Here is a 20,094-nt window from a genome sequence, read left to right on the forward strand (position 1 = left end):
GAAGCCACAGAAGACCTTGTTGTGCAACAGTATGATACTAACATTTTAATAATAGCTCTTTCAGTATGATGCAACACAAATTGTGACCCAAGTTTAGTTTAAGAGACATAATCTCAGTGGCAAGGGCATCTGTTGTATAGCACCGCCATGAAAAGTTCTTGAAGGAAAAGCTATTACTCCTTTGCTGATGATGTTAGAAGTCAAGTTTTTAATTTTTTAGAAAGAATGAAGCATAGTCTATTAAAGACACTGAAGGTGTCATTTGAAATTTTTTGTTCACTGGAATTTCATGACAGCTTTTCCCCCCCACTTATTTAACATGCCAGGGTTGTTTCTTTCATAGATAATTTTATGACTGATGATTCCTGGATGCATGCCAGTAGGTTTTTTCTTCAGACAGAAGCAGCTACTGGAGCGTTAGGAGTGAAAGGGGCTCTGGGTGCCTTGTCTTCACTAATGATCCTGCTGGCCAACACTGGGAACTGTACCTGGACTACAGATATGTCAGTGGAGACAAACAACAGAATGTCTTTCCCATCTTTATGCATTGGAAACACACTTTTGGGAATGGTGGCACATGGCTGTTCCCAGTTTAAACAGTGAGTGGAAGGCAAGCAGTTCAGGAATTAGGCTAGTCTAGACTTAACTGAGGAGAAATTACATTTTCTTCTTTATTTTTCTTTAATTAAACAAACTATTAAAATTGTACATTTTCAGTTGTGATTGTGGGAACAGGAATATGCTGTTTCACTGCAAGTAATTTTTTTATTACTCTAAATGCATTGACTTTGTGGGATCTACTAGTAAAAATAAATTTCCTGGAAGAGATAATGATACATAGATTCAAATTATCTAAGTTAAGATAGAAAATAATTATTCTGCAACAGCATCAGAACTCTATTTACATATCTTTGGCATTTTTTATCCAGTATGACCATGAGCTGTCTGAGCCAATTCTCTGTGGAAAAGCACACAATATTTCTAAAGTGGTTTGTGACCAGAGTACATATTGTAAAGACATTAATACTAACAACGTCACTCCATTTATTTCAGGCACTGTTGAATTAACCATTAGTAATATAACAAAATAGTGGTGAGATGTAGTAACAGAGAAGAGAACTTCCTGCTCTGTGAGACACCAAGGTTTACAGTAGTCATAGATACAACCTATTATTAATATAAAGGAGTGTTTGTACCAGGTGAGATCTGAGACTGTGTGATGGCTGCAGTGTGTTCAAGTCAGGAAGCCCTAATGAGCCATAATAGAAAGAAAAGTAACTTACAGAGAAGAAATTTTTATTTCTCTGGAAAGACTCAATATGCAAGAATAGAAAGAATAGATACCTAAAGCAGAGTATGGTACAATACAATTAGGGTAGAAGACTATGGCTATCCCAAAGTAGCTAAAATCAGCTTCTCAATATCACACTCATTTTGTCCACGTAGAATCCTAAAATAACCATTTTCTCCCCAAGATTTTCCCCAGGAATTTGCAGCAATCTAAAAGAAAAAGAGGAAAAAAATATCTATTTCAGTTTTAAAGTATCATTTAGAAATAATGCACTTCAGCCACAACAACCCCCAGCAGCGCTACAGGCTTGGGGAGGAGTGGCTGGAGAGCTGCCAGTCAGAGAGGGACCTGGGGGTGTTGATTGACAGCTGGCTGAACATGAGCCAGCAGTGTGTCCAGGTGGCCAAGAAGGCCAATGGCATCCTGGCTTGTATCAGAAATAGCGTGGCCAGCAGGGACAGGGAAGTGATGTTACTCCTGTACTCGGCACTGGTGAGGCCGCACCTCGATTACTGTGTTCAGTTTTGGGCCCCTCACTACAAAAAGGACATTGAATTACTCGAGTGTGTCCAGAGAAGGGCAACGAAACTGGTGAAGGGCGAAGGGCCTGGAGCACATGTCGTACGAGGAGCGGCTGAGGGAACTGGGGTTGTTTAGTCTGGAGAAGAGGAGGCTGAGGGGAGACCTCATCGCCCTCTACAACTACCTGAAAGGAGGTTGCAGAGAGCTGGGGATGAGTCTCTTTAACCAAGTAATAAGTGATAGGACAAGAGGGAATGGCCTCAAGTTGCGCCAGGGAAGGTTTAGACTAGATGTCAGGAAGTATTTCTTTACAGAATGGGTTATTAGGCAGTGGAATGGATTGCCCAGGGAGGTGGTGGAGTCCCCATCCCTGGAGGTGTTTAAGAGTAGGGTCGATATAGCGCTGAGAGATATGGTGTAGATGGGAACTGGCAGTGCTAGGTTAATGGTTGGACTAGATGATCTTCAAGGTCTTTTCCAACCTAGATTATTCTGTGATTCTGTGAAATGTAAGGTGTAAAATACAAAATGAATCTTTTGTGTTAGTTTCCTTTTTAAGAAACGGTTTCTCAACTTTGGTGCCTGAGAATCAGAATGAATCTTTTGTGATTTGTAATAATCTGTTCTTCTTTTTTTGATCAAAATTTCAGTTTCAAAACCAGAGTTAAGAAAAATGGTATACTATTTCTACAAGTCAGTTTGATAAATTGAAGCCGAAATCATTAGATAATTCAACTATTGGCTGGAGAAAGTGGTCAATGAAACAACAATGGTCAAAATTCCAATTACAAATAATCTGTTAAAGAGAAACACAAAATACAAAAAAGCTGACTTTTAATAAATTAGGTATAATAATATTGATTGTCTTTACTGAATTTCATTTCCAGGCATCAAAAATAACTGAGTCTTCATGGGAAATTTGAATAACATTTGAGAATTTGAATAAGATTTGAGACAGAAAAGACAGTGTAGGAAAAAACCCAGATATAGGTGGGAGATCAGAAGAAACAGGCTTTGAAATTGAGGTAGATGATGCTATAGTTCAAGGGTCAGCATGACCATGACAAAAGTTGCCAGAAAGGGAATAGAATTATGCAGGAGACTTTAAGGTGAATTTAAAAAATAGATGCAGAGAGAGTGAATTAAATAAAAGAAGTTGGTTTTAGATATTTGTGTTGTAGATAATTTTTCTTCTGCCTCAAAACAGAGTGCTAAGAATTCACTTACCCAGAACTTCTGTTTCTGTCCATTTTTGTCAGCTAATGCTCCCCACCTGTTACAAGAGATTGTAGTAGTGAGACCTTTGATGCATATGTTCACATTTTGCAGCTTTAAACAAGCAACCAGAAAAGAAAAGCTTGTCTTAGTTGTCCTAATACCAGTATCAGAACAAAGAATGACTGATAGATGTTTCCACATTTAAATAACAGACTGCTGCTGCTGAAAATTAAGATAAGCATTCTGCTAACCACAAGCCAAATTGCCATCAGGGACTACAAAAATTTAACGCAAGCGTAGTTTTAGTTTGTCATTGCAAAAACCTATTTTCATTGACAGAATCTTTCCTCTGGAGAGCTTGCCAGCTGAACTGAATTGAACTGTGTAGGAGTATTGAAATTAATGTAAACATATTTCTTCAATTCAGCTGAAGATCCCTAGGAACATTTTTGTTAAAGATCTCATCCAACACCTTTACAAAAATAGCTGGTGATTTGGGAGTGAAAATGTTCTCAGCTTTTCTCAGGTCAAATTAAATTGATGACAACCTAATCAACACTTACTGCACAGTGTGTGGGATGACCTGTAAACTTACTTGATGTTTCTTTGACATGTTTGAGGACATGCTAAATGTTATTGCAATATCTGTGAAACCACACAAGAGGTTGTCCCCACGTGCCAGGTGATAGGACTTTCATAATAGTGTAGTTGTAGATGAACTGTACAGTGCTCTGAGTTGTTAAGCCTCACTTTGTATATATACAGGGCAGAAGAAGTTCCAAGACTGTTGTCTGGATGTAGTTCAATGAGCAAAAGCTGCACTGCACACCTTAGGTAGCTATATATATGGTATGTCTACTGATTGCTTAAAGAGCTCTGTCTTGTTTTACATTTATGCAATGAATGGTTGTCTAGTTACTGTTCGCAGGTCATGATGCTTGGGTGCCTATAAAAGGGCACAAATAGAGAACCAAAGATGTGAACTTTTATAGGTTTTTCCTCAGCATAAAGTTAATCCTAGAACACACAGAATGCCATTGACAGGGTGTTTATGGGTATATTTCCCACCAATGCCACGTGTTTGAGCTATATTTGCAGTGCTCCATTCTCTTTGAAAGGCAAGCAGCAAAAATATGATGAGAAATCTCTCACTGTGAATGGGGAAATGAGGATTTTTCTGTCATCTTTCTAAAAAATTTGAACACGGTGGCATCAGCTGTCCTTGGTTTACAGTGAACACTAATGTATATGGAATACTTGCACTTCCAGCCAATGGGAAAAAAGAAACCAGACAAATTGGTGACTAGCAGAGAGGTGAAGTCTGGATTACAGTTGCAAGCACAAATTGTAGCTATTAACCATTAAATGAAGGGAATCATAAAAACAATGCTGGTCATAATGACCACTGAATGGAAGTGGTTTTTTAAAAAGACCTTATGATGCTTTTTATTTGAATTACCACATGAAAATCCTGTAGCGATTATTAATAATCTTTGCCATTTCTTTGCCAAATGTATTTCAGATACAGTCTGTCATAATCATAAATTTAAAAAAAAAAGATATAATAAGCTACCTGACTTCATTTTAGATTCAGATTTACTTCTTTTCTCATGACCATTTTACTAAAAAAAAATATTTTATCAGCTGCAGTGTAAAAGTCCAATATTTACATCAGTCTTAAAGGCAGAGGAAAATTGCCTCAAATATCTATTTATGTATTCCTGCATTCGGTACTACACATTATCTCTCCCACTTTTTTGAGCAGGATGATGACCAGTTCCTACAGACTCACATTACTGCAATTAAATATTTTTCTAACATTTGTTATTTTTCTAACAAAAAAAAGTCAACTTCTAATTTAATACACTGATAGGAATTTATTGATTCTCAGAAATGTTCTAAATGGAAGAAGACTTAGAAACAAAATGGAAAAGGATCCTTTTTTATCCTTGACTATAACATATCCATGAATTTAATTTCCTATGTTTTGTTCCATCACAGATACAAACAGAGGTACTTGACATATGCATTTTATCTTACTGTTTAGAAAGAAGAGCTCCTTACTCAGTAATCCATGCCCATGGGCATTCATTAAAATACTTTAAATTAAAATACATTAAATTAAAGTATACAAGAATGCAGTCAGGGGGTCAAAAAAAAGTGACTAATCCTCTTTATTCAGGAATTTCTATTCTGTGTCTGGAGCACTGTGCCCAGTTTTGGGCTTCCCTACACAGCAAAGACATTAACAGGCTGGAACCAGCAGAAATCCACTGAGATATTTGGGATCTGAAGCACATGATGTACAAGGAGAGGCTGAGGGTGCTGGCTTTGTTCAGCCCTCAGGAGAGGTGGTTCAGGGGAAATCTGTTGTCTTCTGTTTTACAAAGGGTGATTATAGAGAAGATAGAGCAGACTCCCGTGATATATGCACAGCCAATGGTCAGAAGATGACAGTCACAGTTTCAGCAAGGGAAATTGCAATTGCATGTAAGGAAAAGAAATATTTTACAACAAGAGTGTTTAGGCACTACTGAAGTGCTAGGTTGTGGAATATCTGTCCTCAGAGACATACAAAACTCAGACCTGAGAAGTCTCATGACCCTTAACTATGAAGGTGGCTCTGCTTTGAGCTGTGGGGTAGATGACCTTCAGAGATCCCTTCTAATCTATTCAGTGATCTAAGCACCTTGATCTAAGATGGCCCTGCCAGTTTAGGGTGCAGAGAGTTGGACCAAACAACTTCCAGCCTCAGTCTACAGTTCTGTGAATTATTAAATTCTGTATTCAATGTATAGTTTTTGTGTAATAGTTAAATAACTATGTATATTAATAGATTGTGATGGGACAAGTGATTTTGCCTTTTTTTTTTAATGACTGCAGTCTAAAGAGCAGATAATAAGGTTTACTGATCAAAACCAGTCTTGGGGTTAGTGCATGACTCTGGAGCAGGACTTAGCAGGAAAGGTGGAAGGGAGTGTCACCTCCACAGGTGCTGACCTCTACTGACAGCAACTGTGGCATGAGGTCCTAGGCCTGTTTACCAAGCCTTTCTTAAAATTTGGCACAGTTTGTTCAGACTTGTTCCAAAGACTGGCTGAGATTCGCTGATTTTCCTTTCTCCCAGGCTAACGTCCTTCTCACAGTCTGAAAAATCACTCAGCTGTGATGGAAACAGCTGTTGTTGTGAAGCATGCTCTATATGTATTGTTCAATGATGATGCAGTGTTTGTAGCCACATGCCAGTTTGATTTGCCATCTTGCCCCTGGGAATGAATGCCAGGCCCATCAAGAGCATTTCTGGGGATTTCTTGGCTGTCATACTAATATACCTTCTAAACAGGAAACAATTATTTAAAAAAACTTGTAAGTGGAAAGGGTTTCTGCAGTAGTAGCTTTAGTAAAGGAAGACATATTTTCTAAAATAGATTTCTTGGTTTTCTAAAATAGATTTCTCAGTACAAGTATTGCATTTGATGTTTGCAATTTCTGGTTTTCCCTTTTCCTGCCTATAAAGTTATACTTCAGTAGTTTGCATGATTTCAGTCTTACTGATGACAAAAATTCATTCTGCATTGTATCCCTCAGTTGTACCTATCAAACATGTTATGGCATCCAAGCACAGCTTCCACTTTAGGTTTAATTTAAGTTTAGATTCCTCAGAGAAAATAGATCTCCAAATGTCCTTTCTGTTGCTAAGCCAGGCATCTGACAGTGATTTTTTTTTTTGAGTTGTAAAGAAAGATATGATATAAATGAATAATATTAAACTCAGTTTGAATTTTAACTGCTGTTTTACTTGCTGCTGTAAGTATTAGTCCTCGAAATATGAACAAAGACTGACTGAGAGGAATTTGTTAAAATGATCAGGTAGTATTTAGTAATCTGAAAATAAATTCAGAAGAATGTTAACCTTCTAAAACTCTTAGCCATCCATTAGGCTGAATGGAAACTGGATGTCATCTTATTTCAACAATTCAGAAAATGGTCTTGTTTCAATAAAGTTCATGTCCTGTATGTCTTCCTACAAAGATGAGACTCTGTACAAATATCTTTTCCTGAATCTGAGTAATCTTTGAGATTTGACTTCTTAATTTATTTCATATTTTAAAATAGACATTTGTTGCAAAAGTTTATTCATTAATAAATTAAAAAGGAGCCCTCATGGAAGACACTATGGGAGTAAAAAGTAGCCTGCTATATTACTGATAGCAACTGTGGAAAGTGATAGCATTCCAGATCATTTTCCCTGGAGCATAGCATCTCAGAGAAAGTGTTGATTGGTCTGTCAAAACCTTCAAAACCAAAATTAAAAAAATTTAGTAACTAGAAGTATAATCCTGAAGGAACAAAATAAGCCATTGGGGTTTAAAAGCAAACCCCATACCACCCACTTCTGTCCCAGAAAAGTGAAAGATCTGTACAGATTATGAAAGTCACCAGTAGTGCAAGGATATTATTAATCAATGCAAATTTTTGTTTTGGGTATACTGTGGAAAAATAGAATACATAATAGTTCTGTTGTAATATTTTCCAAAATGTAGTTAATAGTGTACTAATGTTTTACTGGTCTCTTCTGAGATTAACTAGTACATTGGCATTATTATCCTTAATGTAGATGTTAACATCAGAACTGAAATCAGAATTTGTCTTTTTCCTGACAGTAAAAGACTGTGGTATTTAGTTCAAGATTAAGATATCTAAATGTGTCCCACAGTAGAAAACAGAGCATATTGGGATCCATTCACGTGCTTAATTGCAGGTGTCAAGGGCTATTTGAGATGCCTTAGAGTACCTGAGACATCCACACGTTTCTGGCAGGCATGACAGAGGACCTATGAGACATCCCCATCCTTTTGGAGACACAGCCAGCTGGGAAGCTCTTCCCACTTCTGATAGCACCAAATATTTGTGTGAGGGCAACTAATGAGCACTTGTAGCTGAGTTGCCCTCCAGTCTCCACTGACATTGTTGACTATATCATCATCTCTGTGATGAGAGTTTGGATATCTAGCACATCATACCTGCCTGAATCTCAGATTGAATCCTGACATAATTAATTGTCTACTGAAGCATGAGATCAGCAAAGGAGAAGAATGGAAATTATTAGGAAATATACAGTGAATAAAGTGTTGGAATGGGAATCAGCAGACAGTAGAATGTATCAACTTCCAGAACTACACAACTGTAACACAGGATTTCAGAATAAATAATGATGAAAATTAAGACATTGCAGACTGAAGGACTTGGATTCTGTCCATCTTAAATTATCAGGCATAAAATCAAAGAATTGAAAGAAGAGGGTAAAGTATCACAATAAACAACATGGAAATTGCAGTTCTGATATATATCAGTTTTTCACAATATAGCACAAAATCATAGATGCTACAGTTCGGTTGAAAAAAATTAAAGCAGGAATCTATTGTCTTAAAAAGGTTGTTAAACTGATCTGGGATGCATTTTATCTTCCTCTGTGGCTTGGAGCAAGAGCTGGTTTAGGGACCAACAGATTGGAAGGGAAAATGACACCCCGGTTAATTTTTCCTGTAAACCAGCTGTGCTTGGAGTCTTAATTGTGGAACAGAACCCCTTTGTGCTGGGCATTGTAAGTGAAAATTATTTAGTAGAAGACCAAATCCTGCTGCCATTATTGGCTTTCAGAAAGTAATCTTTAAAGAAAAGAAATGGGAATCTATTCATGAATCTGAGAAGTATCAATATTTTGACTGTAACTTAAAATCAATGGAAATTAATAAATGATTGTCACTACATAAAAAAATATGACACTTTCAGAGTTGTTAGCTGATATAATTTCTTTAATACAGTCATTACTGTATCTCCTCCTACAGTTCTTTTTCTTTCTCTGACGGTTCTTGTTCCTGAGATCCTGTAGTTCATGTAGCCAATGTTGTCATTAACCAGTTTTCCTAAAGTAGATCTATCAAAACTACATGTTCCTAACTAATGACATCCTGACCTTGTTGAAGGTAATCAGAGATTTTCCGTGTCTCCAGGGAAGTCAAGGCCTTGGAAGCTAATACATGTGATATAAACATAGAGTCTGCTTTAGGTATGTTAACAATATTGGAAAGAAAACCTAAGAAGCTGGGATTAAAAGTAGGCAAGATCATGCATGTTTTGAGTAAAGAATTATACAGTGTATGACTGGAGTGCTACACTAAATCTGATAAGTCACTGCTGGGAATAAAAAGAGCAACAGTAACAGGTATTTGTGTGAAAAATTTAGAAAATAGTAAGTAAAAATATATAGACATTACCAACCTGGATGTGTGTAGGGCTCAAATGTCAAGCAGAAAGATAAAATTAAGTGTCATATATTAGTCTATAGATAGAATAGGGATAAGAAGTCCAAGAAAGAAAACATCAAGAAAAAATATCCCAGCAATGAAGTAATTTAACTCCCAGTGGAATTAGTTCCTATGTGGAAATGACAGGGACTTAAAAGTGAGTTGACACATACTTGGACAACATCTGTTAGAGAACAATATAACATTTTCTGGAAGATGACCAAAATAATCTAATAACACTTTCCTGTCTCTCGCTTTTGTGATTATTCCAGCTTGATATTTACTTCAAATGAATGACATTTCAAAAGCAAACAGATGCTGGACCTCATTACTCATAGAAACAAGGAATCTATTAAGGTTATTTTTACAAAGCTTTAGACCACTAATGTCGCCACCTTTGGTATTTTTTAGGAAAAGCTTTCAACCTTACCCCCTCCAAAATTTCCATTTTTATTACAAAGAAGAAGAAGATATTTTAAGGAACCATTAAGGAGAAGGTCTGCCTATCAGTTACCAAAAATTACTTTAAAAAGGGAGTTTCCTTCTGTTTGACAGAAATATTCTGTAAGAAACACACCACTTAGCTTTTCCAGAAGCAGCCACCATGATCTTCAATCAAAAATAACCTTGAATAAAAAGATGCAATTTCACCAAACTGCATTCAGTCTCCTCCAGGAGAAAAAGTAAACAAGGTATTTCAAGGGAAACCAGTTCCAACTGACTCTGTAAAGAGATCTCTGGTGCTCTTCAGATAAAAGAAGGAGTATTTGTGTGCTTCCATAAAGGATTTTCATAAATTTGTGTCTAATTTTATATAGTAGAGGCACCTTAGTTGTTCTTTTCAGTAATAACCTTCCCTTGATGTTAACTCTGTAGGAGTAGGCCCTTGAATGCACAACACTGCCTGGCAGTTAAAAAACTAGAATATGGAGGCTGTTTCAGTATTCTTTCACAGAATGGAAATTTATTTTGTTTGAACATTTCCTAGTTTCTTTTTCAAGAAACTGTATCACTACAATGAAGGTGGACTTCACAAAAGAAGTATAAAGAAAATTTTCAGAAAAAAATATAGTAGTTGATAATTAAATATCATTGAATAAAACAGTAAAAAAAGCTAGAAATACAACCTAACACAACAAAAAGGGTTATTAGCAGTGGCTTCAAAACGGAGACATTTTGTAGGAGAAGAGAAACTGGATTGTAGCGTGTTTACATTCAGCTTTGTAGGTAAAAGTAGGTTAACAACAAATACAGCAAAGACATCTGAACAGTTCGTTAAATAATATTATACAAACTGACTTTTTAAGACTGAAGATGTCAACTAAAAAGAAATAAGGCGTTAAGAGTAAAGAAAGACACGTCTCAGATCTCAAGATATTAATCCCTGCAGATCTGTTGATGTTAGTGAAAGTCAGTGCTTTGTGTTAACCGAGGAGTTAAACTGTTTACTGAACACCAGTGCTCTAGGAATCAGCATTCCAGATCATCTTTCTAACTACTGCCATTCAAAAATTTATATGTAGAACAGACTATTCTCACATGCTGACAGTCCCCATCTATCAATCAAAAATACACAAACAGCAAAATACAATTTTAAATAATTTGTGCAGTTCTTTTTTTTCAACCACTTCAACTCACAGTTGCAGTTTTCAAGTTATACAGTTTGTAGGTTGAATGTTGGATTCACTGACATCCCTGGCAAAACTCTCAGATTTACAGTAATAAAGCTAGCATTTGTCTCTGGTTTGTTTGTTTGTTTGCTTGCAATGGCACCTCCCTGCCTTTCTATAGTGGGGATGCATTGAAGATAGGATGTGTCACATCCTGTCTTCACAGACAGAAGCAATGAATTTGTTAAAAACCAGCATACATTGAGGATGTCTAAAGGAAACCTGTATTCTGTTTTTAAAGTTATGGTCTTTACTCTTCATCAGTTTTTTCCTAATTTTCTTGTTTTTTGAATTTTCATTTCTGTTAATTTCTGCATTCACAATGACCTTTGGGTCAAATAAAACAACTAGAAAATCTTATATAATGCAGTTTATATGACTCAGCTTTGAACCATTCCCACACATCCTATCACTGGATAACAGGCAGAAGAGCACTGCACCTCCTCAGGAAGCTGTAGAGCAAGGAGGTTGCCCCTCAGGCTCCTTTTCTCCAAACCAGACAAGCCCAAAGTTCCTAGCTGCTCCTCACAGGACATGCCTTCCAGCACTTTCACCAGCTTTGTTGCCCCCCTGTGGATGCATTTAAGGACCTTCTCATCCTTCTTAAATTGTGGGGCCCAGCACTGCACACAGCAGTCAGGGTGAAGCTGCACCCGTGTTGAATACAGTGGGATAATCACCTCTTTTGACCATCTGGTTATACCGTGATGCACCCCAGGTTTGCCCTCTTACCTGCCAGGGCACATAAACCATGGCGTTTCCACGGTTATATATTTAATGAGATATTTGTGACCCTTTCCATCTCTGAAAAAAAAAAATGCTTGTGATCAAAAAAGACTTGGTAAAGTCCAGATCAACCAATTCAACTTTCGGAAGCTGTAACATTTGGATTAGGAAAAGAACAACTCTCTAGTATCAAGAGAGAGGGATACCTCCTGAAGATAATACATCCCACCTGAGTGCTGACCACAGTCAGTGCTAACAAACAGAACTCATTTGTCTCTCTAATACTGTGTTTTCTACGTAGGCATCGCGAATTTACTATCACCACACTGGCTAAACAAACAATTAAATCTCTTGGGCAAAAATACTGTCTTTCCATATATACACACAGCAACAGGATACCAAGATTACTCGGTTTCTCTCACCTTGACCTGGTTTATTTTAATACCAAATTCTGCTTTTGTAAAAGGCTCACAGTACCTCTTCTCCAGACAAAAAGGAAGTGGGACAGAAATATATGTGGTCTGAAACTTTTCATCTCACTTTCTTCCCTGCACTTGGTCGTATAACTGTCATAATGCTACCAGACAAAAAAGGTGTAATTGTTGCAGGTTATGTCCTATTCTTAGTGCTGTAACACAAAATCCTAGTACCTTTCAAAGTCTAGGAGTTTCATCTACTCAATTAGGCAAAAGTTTAGTTCTTAATTTTTTATTAATAATAAAGCTTAAGGTCACTGACTAGTGTTCTCCAAGATACAAAACATCTTAGAAAAGGGTTGCTGGAATTTGAAACTATGGTTTTGTCTGGTCTTTCCAACATGAGAGATGAGTCAAATTATCAGTGAGTCAATAGTTAAATCATTCCCACAAATCTACCATAATGAATTATATGGGAGAAAATCTTATGGATTTAACAGCATGAGTCATCAGACACTGTGTAACTTTTCACCATGATCTTCTAATGTATTTCTTTTTGCTGTAAAATATTTTGGGGCACTGCTGTTTGATTTTAAACTATAATATCTGATGTTGATTGTCTGACAATAAAGAAATAGATTTTTTTTCCCCATGAAAGAAAAAGGGAACTCAACCCAAGATTTCTTCAGTCAGGAAGAAAATAGCTTGGGTCATGACTTTTGGTGGTTTAAGATGTTACTTGTTTATTGTTATTCTGAGTCTAAGCTCACGTGAGGACAAGTGAAGAGGAAAATTAAAAGAAAACAGTGTCTTCAAAGCCAAAACCTGAGATATCACTAACAGTAGTCACTGGTATCATTATTAAGCCTTTGGACTTTGCACAAGTGAGTCATTTAATTGTGTATTAAATCTTAGAGTGCTGTTGCTCTGTCTGGTTATCCCCTCAACACTAAAACACAAGTTTTTGCCTCCCATCTCAATTTTACCTGCATTAGTATGGCTTTTTGTGTTAAGAAGCATTCAACCAAAGTTTTTCAGAACATAGATATTTCAATGTCATTTAATTGCACTATTGAATTTAAAGCTGCCAGTGAGTCATTGATAAAAATAGAAGGGAAATGTGTTTCCAGTTAATGTACATGTCTCAACATTCTCTTATGAATGCCCTTTGTCATTCTGAGCACCTTCCAAAACTCTGAAAATCCATCTTGTTCATTAATTTAATAAAATTATTCTTGTCCCTTTCAAGACTTAACGTGACAGTCCACAGATTTGATTGTAGAGAAAGACCTGGGCTTTTGGAGCCTTTCTGAATTTTTCAGTGTCAGTGGATCAGCAGATACAGCTTTTTGAGTGAAGGTACAGATCAGATATTGTAGCTTGTCACTGATACTGAAGTGATGCAGAGGAAAGAGTCTGAGAGATTTGTCTGAACAGGTTGCAAACATTAATGAGGGATACTTTACTTCACTATGCCTAACTTTGAAAGGGATATATTTGAACTAGAACCATAGATATTTAAGCCAATGTACTTCCTCTGTGATGAAGAGACTTTGGCATCTTTATACCATCAACAAATCTGCCTCATATTTTCTTTCCCTATGGACACTATATTTCTCTTCTGTCATATTTTCCTAGGTGGAACTAAGAAAGCCAGAGTAGAAGAAAAGATGAACTGATTTTACAGAGAATCTGCTATAGAATATAGTTGACAGGTTTGTTCAGCATCTCTAGCTTAAATGTATAGATCTGAGAGATAAATCTGCTACCAAGTTCATCTTTGATGTGAATTCAGTCTACTTTCATTATTAAGAGATTTTAAGATAAATATGACAGTTTCACGTGTCATTTTACAGTCATTGGTCTTCTTAACAGAGTGCAGCTGAAAAAGTGACAAAGTGAAAATTACCAAACTTTGACCAAACCTTAGTCTCACTTACCATTTGCAGTTTCATTGTGCCTCTTATCTTGTTTTTATTCTGATGTCATTATGAGTTTTAACTGTATGTGTACATACACATAGATCCATGTGTGTGTGTGCATACATATACACAAACATATATATAGAATCATAGAAACATTTAGGTTGGAAAAGACCTTTAAGATCATCAAGTCCAGCCATTAGCCTAGCACTGCCACGTCCACCACTTGTAACCATGTCCCTAAGCACCACATCTACACATCTTTTAAATACCTCCAGGGATGGTGACTCAACCACTTCCCTGGGCAGCCTGTTTCAATGTTTGACAACCGTTTTGGTGAAGAGATTTTTCCTAATATCCAATCTAAACTTCTCCTGGAGCCATTACCTCTTGTCCTAGCACTTGTTACTTGGGAGAAGAGACCAACACTCACCTCGCTACAATCTCCTTTCAGGTGGTTGTAGAGAGCAATAAAGTCTCCCTTCAGGCTCTTTTTCTCCAGGCTAAACAACCCAGACACTCCTCATAAGACTTGTGCTCTAGACCCTTCATCAGCTTCGTTGTCCTTCTCTGGACATGCTCTAGCACCTCAATATCTTTCTTGTAGTGAGGGGCCCAAAACTGAACACAGTATTCGACGTGTGGCCTCACTAGTGCTGAGAACAGGGTGACAATCACTTCCCTAGTCCTGCTGGCCACAATATTTCTGATACAAGCCAGGATGCTATTGGTCTTGGCCACCTGGGCACACTGATGGCTTGTATTCAGGTGGCTATCAACCAACACCCCCAGGTCTTTTTCCACTGCACAGCTTTCCAGCCACTCTTCCCCAAGCCTGCAGCGTTGAATAGGGTTGTTGTAACCCAAGTGCAGGACCCAGCATTGAGCCTAGTTGAACCTCATAAAATTGTCCTTGGGCCAATGATCCAGCCTGTCCAGATCCCTCTGTAGAGCCTTCCTACCCTCAAGCAGATCAACACTCCCACCCAACTTGGTGTCATCTGCAAACTTACTGAGGGTGGACTCAATCCCCTCGTACAGATCATTGATAAAGATATTAAACAGAACTGACCCCAATACTGAGCCCTGGGGAACACCACTTCTCACTGGCTGCGAACTGGATTTAACTCCATTCACCATAACACTTTGGGCTCTGCCATCCAGCCAGTTTTTAACCCAGTGAAGAGTACACCTGTCTAAGCTGTGAGCAGCCAGTTCCTCCAGAAGGATTCTGTGGGTAACAGTGTCAAAGGCTTTACTAAAGTTGAGGTAGACAACATTCACAGCCTTTCCTTCATCCACTAAACAGGTCACCTTGTCATAGAAGGAGATCAGGTTTGTCAAGCAGGATCGGCCTTTCATAAACCCATGATGACTGGGCCTGATCACCTGGTTGTCCTGTACATGCCATGTGATGGCACTCAAGATGATCTGCTCCATAACCTTCCCTGGCACCAAGGTCAGACTGACAGTCCTGTAGTTCCCTGGATCCTCCTTCCAGTCCTTCCTGTAGATGGGCATCACATTTGCTAACTTCCAATCAACTGGGATCTCCCCAGTTAGCCAGAACTGCTGATAAATGAATAAAATTGTCTTGGTGAGCACTTTTGCCAGCTCCCTTGGTACCCTTGGGTGGACCCCATCCGACCCATAGACATGTGTGGGTCTAATTTTTGTAGCAGGTCATTAACCATTTCCCCTTGGATTACGGGGGCTTCATTCTGCTCCCCATCCCTGTTTTCCAGATCAGGGGGCTGGGTACCCAGAGAACAACTGATCTTACTATTAAAGACTGAGGCAAAGAGGCATTAAGTACCTCAACATTTTCCTCAGCCTTTGTCGCTATGTTTCCCCCTGCATCCAATAAAGGATGGAGATTCTCCTTAGCCCTCTTTTTGTGGTTAATGTATTTATGAAAACATTTTTACAGCAGTAGCCAGATTAAGTTCTAGTTGGGCTTTGACTCTTCTAATTATCTCCCTGCATAAACTCACAACATTCTTGTAGTCCACCTGAGTTGCCTTCCCCTTCTTCCAAAGGTCAGAAACTTTCATTTTTTTCCCTGAGTTCCAGCCAAAGCTCTCTGTTCAGCCAGGCTGGTCTTCCCCACTGGTTTGTCCATCAGCACAAGGCGATGGTCTACTCCTGTGCCTTTAAGATTTCCTTCTTGAAAAATGTCCAGCCTTCCTGGACTCCTTTGCCCTTCAGAACTGCCTCCCAAGTGACTCTGTCGGCCAGTCTCCTAAATGATCGAAAGTCTGCCCTCCGGAAGACCAAGGTAACAGTTCTGCTAAACCCCCTCCTTACTTCTCTGAGAATCAAAAACTCTATCTATGCCCAAGATGGCCTCCAAGCATCACATCACCCACAAGTACTTCTCTGTTCACAACAAACAGGTCCAGCAGGGCGCCTTCCCTAGTTGGCTCACTCACCAGCTGTGCTAGGAAGTTATCTTCTACATACTCCAGGAACCTCATAGACTGTTTCTTCTCTGGTGTATTTTATTTCCAGCAGACATCTGGTAAGTTGAAGTCCCCCATGAGACAAGGGGTAGCTATTGTGAGACTTCTCCCAGATGATTATAGAATATTTCATCTGCCTCTTCATCCTTGTTGGGCAGTCTGTAACAGACTCCCACCATGATATCTGCCATGATATCTGCCTTGTTGGCCTTCCCCCTGATTCTTACTCATTCAACCCTATCATCACCATCATTAAGCTCTAGACAACTAAAACACTCCCTAACATACAGGACCACCCCACCACCTCTCCTTTGTTGCCTATCTCTTCTGAAGAGTTTATAGCCATCCACTGCAGCACTCCAGTTGCACAAGTCATCCCACCATATTTCCACGATGGCAACTACATCATAGTTTTCCTGTTGCACAATGGCTTCCAGCTCCTTCTGTTTGTTGCCCATGCTGTGTGCACTGGTGTAGAGGCACTTCAGTCAGGCTACCGATCCTGCCACCTTTCTGGGGGGAGAAGCACTAATTACTATGTGACCATTCCCAGGTGTTTCTGTGTTTTCTAATGCATCAATGACCCCTATGTCTTTGCTGCTGCATGGATCCCCATCCCCTACCTCCACTGAGACAGCAGACCAAAGGACCTTGCTAGCACACCATCCCTCAAACACTGGTGTGCTGCCACTAGGCTTTTCTCTGATTTTATCCCTTTCCCCCTTCAAATCTAGTTTAAAGCTCTTTCAGTGAGCCCTGCTAACTCCTGCTCAAACATCCTTTTTCCTCTTTGAGTCAGGTGTACCTCATCTTTTGCCAGCAGGCCTGGTGTTGTGTAAACCGACCCATGATCTAAAAACCCAAAATTCTGCCAGTGACACCAGGCTCAGAGCCAGGTATTGATCTGATCGGTCTTCCTGTTTCTTCTCTCATCATTACCTGCAACTGGAAGGATAGAGGAGAATACTATTTGTGCTCCTGATCCCTCAACCAGTTATCCCAAGACCCTGAAGTGTCTCTTGATTGCCCTTGGACTTGTTGCAACTTCATTGCTGCTTACTTGAAAAATCAGTAAAGGGTAATAATCTGAGGGCAGTACCAGGGTAGAAAGCTTTCTCTTCATATCTTTAACCTGGGCCCCAGGGAGGCAGCAGACTTCCCTAAGAAGTGGGTCTGGTCTGCATATTGGGCCTTTTATTCCCTTCAGAAAGGCGACTCCTATGACAATGACCTGTCTTTTTTTCTTTATGGAAGCAGTTTTGATGCAGGATGTAAGCCGACTTAACCTCGGTGACACCTCCAAGCTAGAGGAATCATCATTCCCATTATTGTTTGGTTCCACTTGCAGAGCCTCACACCTATTATGCAAGGGCACCTGGGAAGGTGGGGTACTCACAGAGGAGATGCGCTTGCTGTGCTGGGCAGGAACTTGTCACCATTGCCCCCTGTCCCTTAACGCACTGTGTTCAGCCAGATGGGGAGAGGATAGGGAATGCATTGTATCATGTGTCCCATCTGCCTGTTGGGCCTTTCCCAGGGAATAAGGTAGGGTGTGATTCCAGCAGTCTCCCTATCTCTTGCACTCCCTGATAATCCTCAACCTACACCTCCACCCGGAGCTCTGCCACCAAGTGGAGGAGTTCCTCTACATGGGTGCAGCTCCCACAGCTGTGCTCACTGCTGCCATCCTGTACTGGCATAAGAATAGGGCCCACGCCATAGCATGTTCCCACCGGACCTGCGTCCACTGTAGTGGGTACAGAGCTTAGAGAGGCCATGGCTGTCTGCCAGGTGGATACCATTGCTCCCTGGTCAAGCTGGCAGGGCTTCAGCGCCCTTCCAGCACACCCTTCCTGTGTGAACTGACAAGCAAACCACTGCACCATGCCCCTGCTGACGTGCCACGCCCTGTTTGCCTGCCATGCTGGCAGTGCTCCTGGTCACTGGCGGTCCCTAAAGACTTCTGTTATACATGGAGGGGGCTTGGCCGCTGTTGTTCCTGGCCCTGTTCAGGTCCCGTCAGCCACTGTGGCTGAGCTGCAGGCTCTTGGCAGCTCTCTTGGCTCCCCCTGGGGCTCCCCCATTCAGGAAACTCCCCTGTGCACTGCGCTGGAGTGCTCCACTGTGGGCTGTGCTGGCACCAGAGCTGCACACCTCAGCGACTGAGTCAAAACATTCTGAAGATACTACCTTACTATAAAGACCAGTCAGACAGTCATTTTGTGTTTAAGCTACTTCATGATGCCATTACAAGTGGATTCCTCTAGTCTAACCTAGACCTTTTAATGTTAGCTATGTAAGTCTGATGTTACTCCACAGGTTCTTTTATAGTCCACGAAGAGAAATAACATCCAACAAAGCAATTCAACTCACCTTAAGATAGATACCTAGGATAGAGCAGATGGAAGATAAAGGGAACCATGGCTGCCTAACAGAGACATAGGAATCTAACTTTTACATATCAAAACTCAGCTGTTATCAATCCCAGTCTTTTTCTGCTTACCTCCCCATCTCTGGAATACAGACACAGAAGCTGCTTGAGAGATCCTATTCTCTCTAAATGTCAGTGGGGTCAGTCCATCCTGCCTTCAGATTGATGAAAGCCCTATTTTACTGTCCATTGTGATCAAACCCAAATGGTCTGCTACCCACAACACCCTCTGCCTGACTGTTCCACATTTTCCTCTCCTGCTTCCATGCAGTTCTGTGTTTTCCCATTCTCTCCCTGAGCCTGAGGTCACACAGTACCTCACTGGAGATAGACTTATAGTCCTATCAGAGCTGATTTTATAAATAATAAGACTTCATATGATAGAAAATAACTAGTAATTTCAAGGGAAGCCAGTCAATACACTTACAATCCTTATGATCCAATGATCAATTAGGCAGTTTATATGTGCATTTCTGGTTTTGTACAAATAGCTCTTGCAAGCTTCACAAAAATTTATTTCCATTTTATGACGCCACCACCTTATATGCTGTACAATTCATGGGCAGTTTAAGACTTTCTCAAAAATGTTTCTGAGAGATTACAAATATCAATTCAATATGGTCATTCATTATTATGGCTGTCTTTTACAAATATTGAATCTCTTTTACAGAAGGGGTTATAAATAAAAAATCAGATTACAATAAACATCAACCCACACAAAACTACATTTTTTTACCCTGTGTGTCAGCATATGTCTGCTCCTTTTTCTCTCTCCAGTAACCATCTCAGCTAAGCAGAATGCAAATAATCATCAATATTTTTATTTCAAATTTAATGAGATCCTCATGAGTTTTTTATTTAGGTCAAGAAGTTTGCGTTATCCTTTGCTCAGAAAAAACCCACCCAAGCTATATGGGCCACATATTTTTAATTCAAATTAATTCAAGCTAATGAATGATATGAAAAAAGTGATAGCTTAATCCTGAAGACATTAAAATACAAAAGAGTGTTTTAGACTTTATGGTGCAGAATCCCATTTTATGACTGCATTTATCATTGCTAGAAACTCAAGTACACCTAGCCTTGGGCTCAAACAGCCTCCAAGTTGTCAAACTTGAATTCTATTTT

At 39.4% G+C, this 20,094-nt stretch overlaps 1 protein-coding gene across 1 annotated transcript in view; it reads right to left on the reverse strand.

Moving 5' to 3' along the window:
• Nucleotides 1-1,024: 1,024 nt before the first annotated feature.
• TINAG (tubulointerstitial nephritis antigen) overlaps nucleotides 1,025-20,094 on the reverse strand; it is a 48,881-nt gene continuing 29,811 nt past the window's right edge. Inside the window, exons 10-11 of the mRNA XM_074820792.1 lie at nucleotides 3,041-3,086; nucleotides 1,025-1,500 (exon numbers count right to left, since the gene is read on the reverse strand). Of these exons, the coding sequence (XP_074676893.1) occupies nucleotides 1,390-1,500; nucleotides 3,041-3,086 (157 nt within the window). The 3' untranslated portion in view covers nucleotides 1,025-1,389. The remainder of the gene's footprint in view (nucleotides 1,501-3,040; nucleotides 3,087-20,094) is intronic.

The sequence above is a fragment of the Strix aluco genome, chromosome 3 (genome assembly GCF_031877795.1).
Source record: "Strix aluco isolate bStrAlu1 chromosome 3, bStrAlu1.hap1, whole genome shotgun sequence".
NCBI lineage: Eukaryota > Metazoa > Chordata > Aves > Strigiformes > Strigidae > Strix > Strix aluco.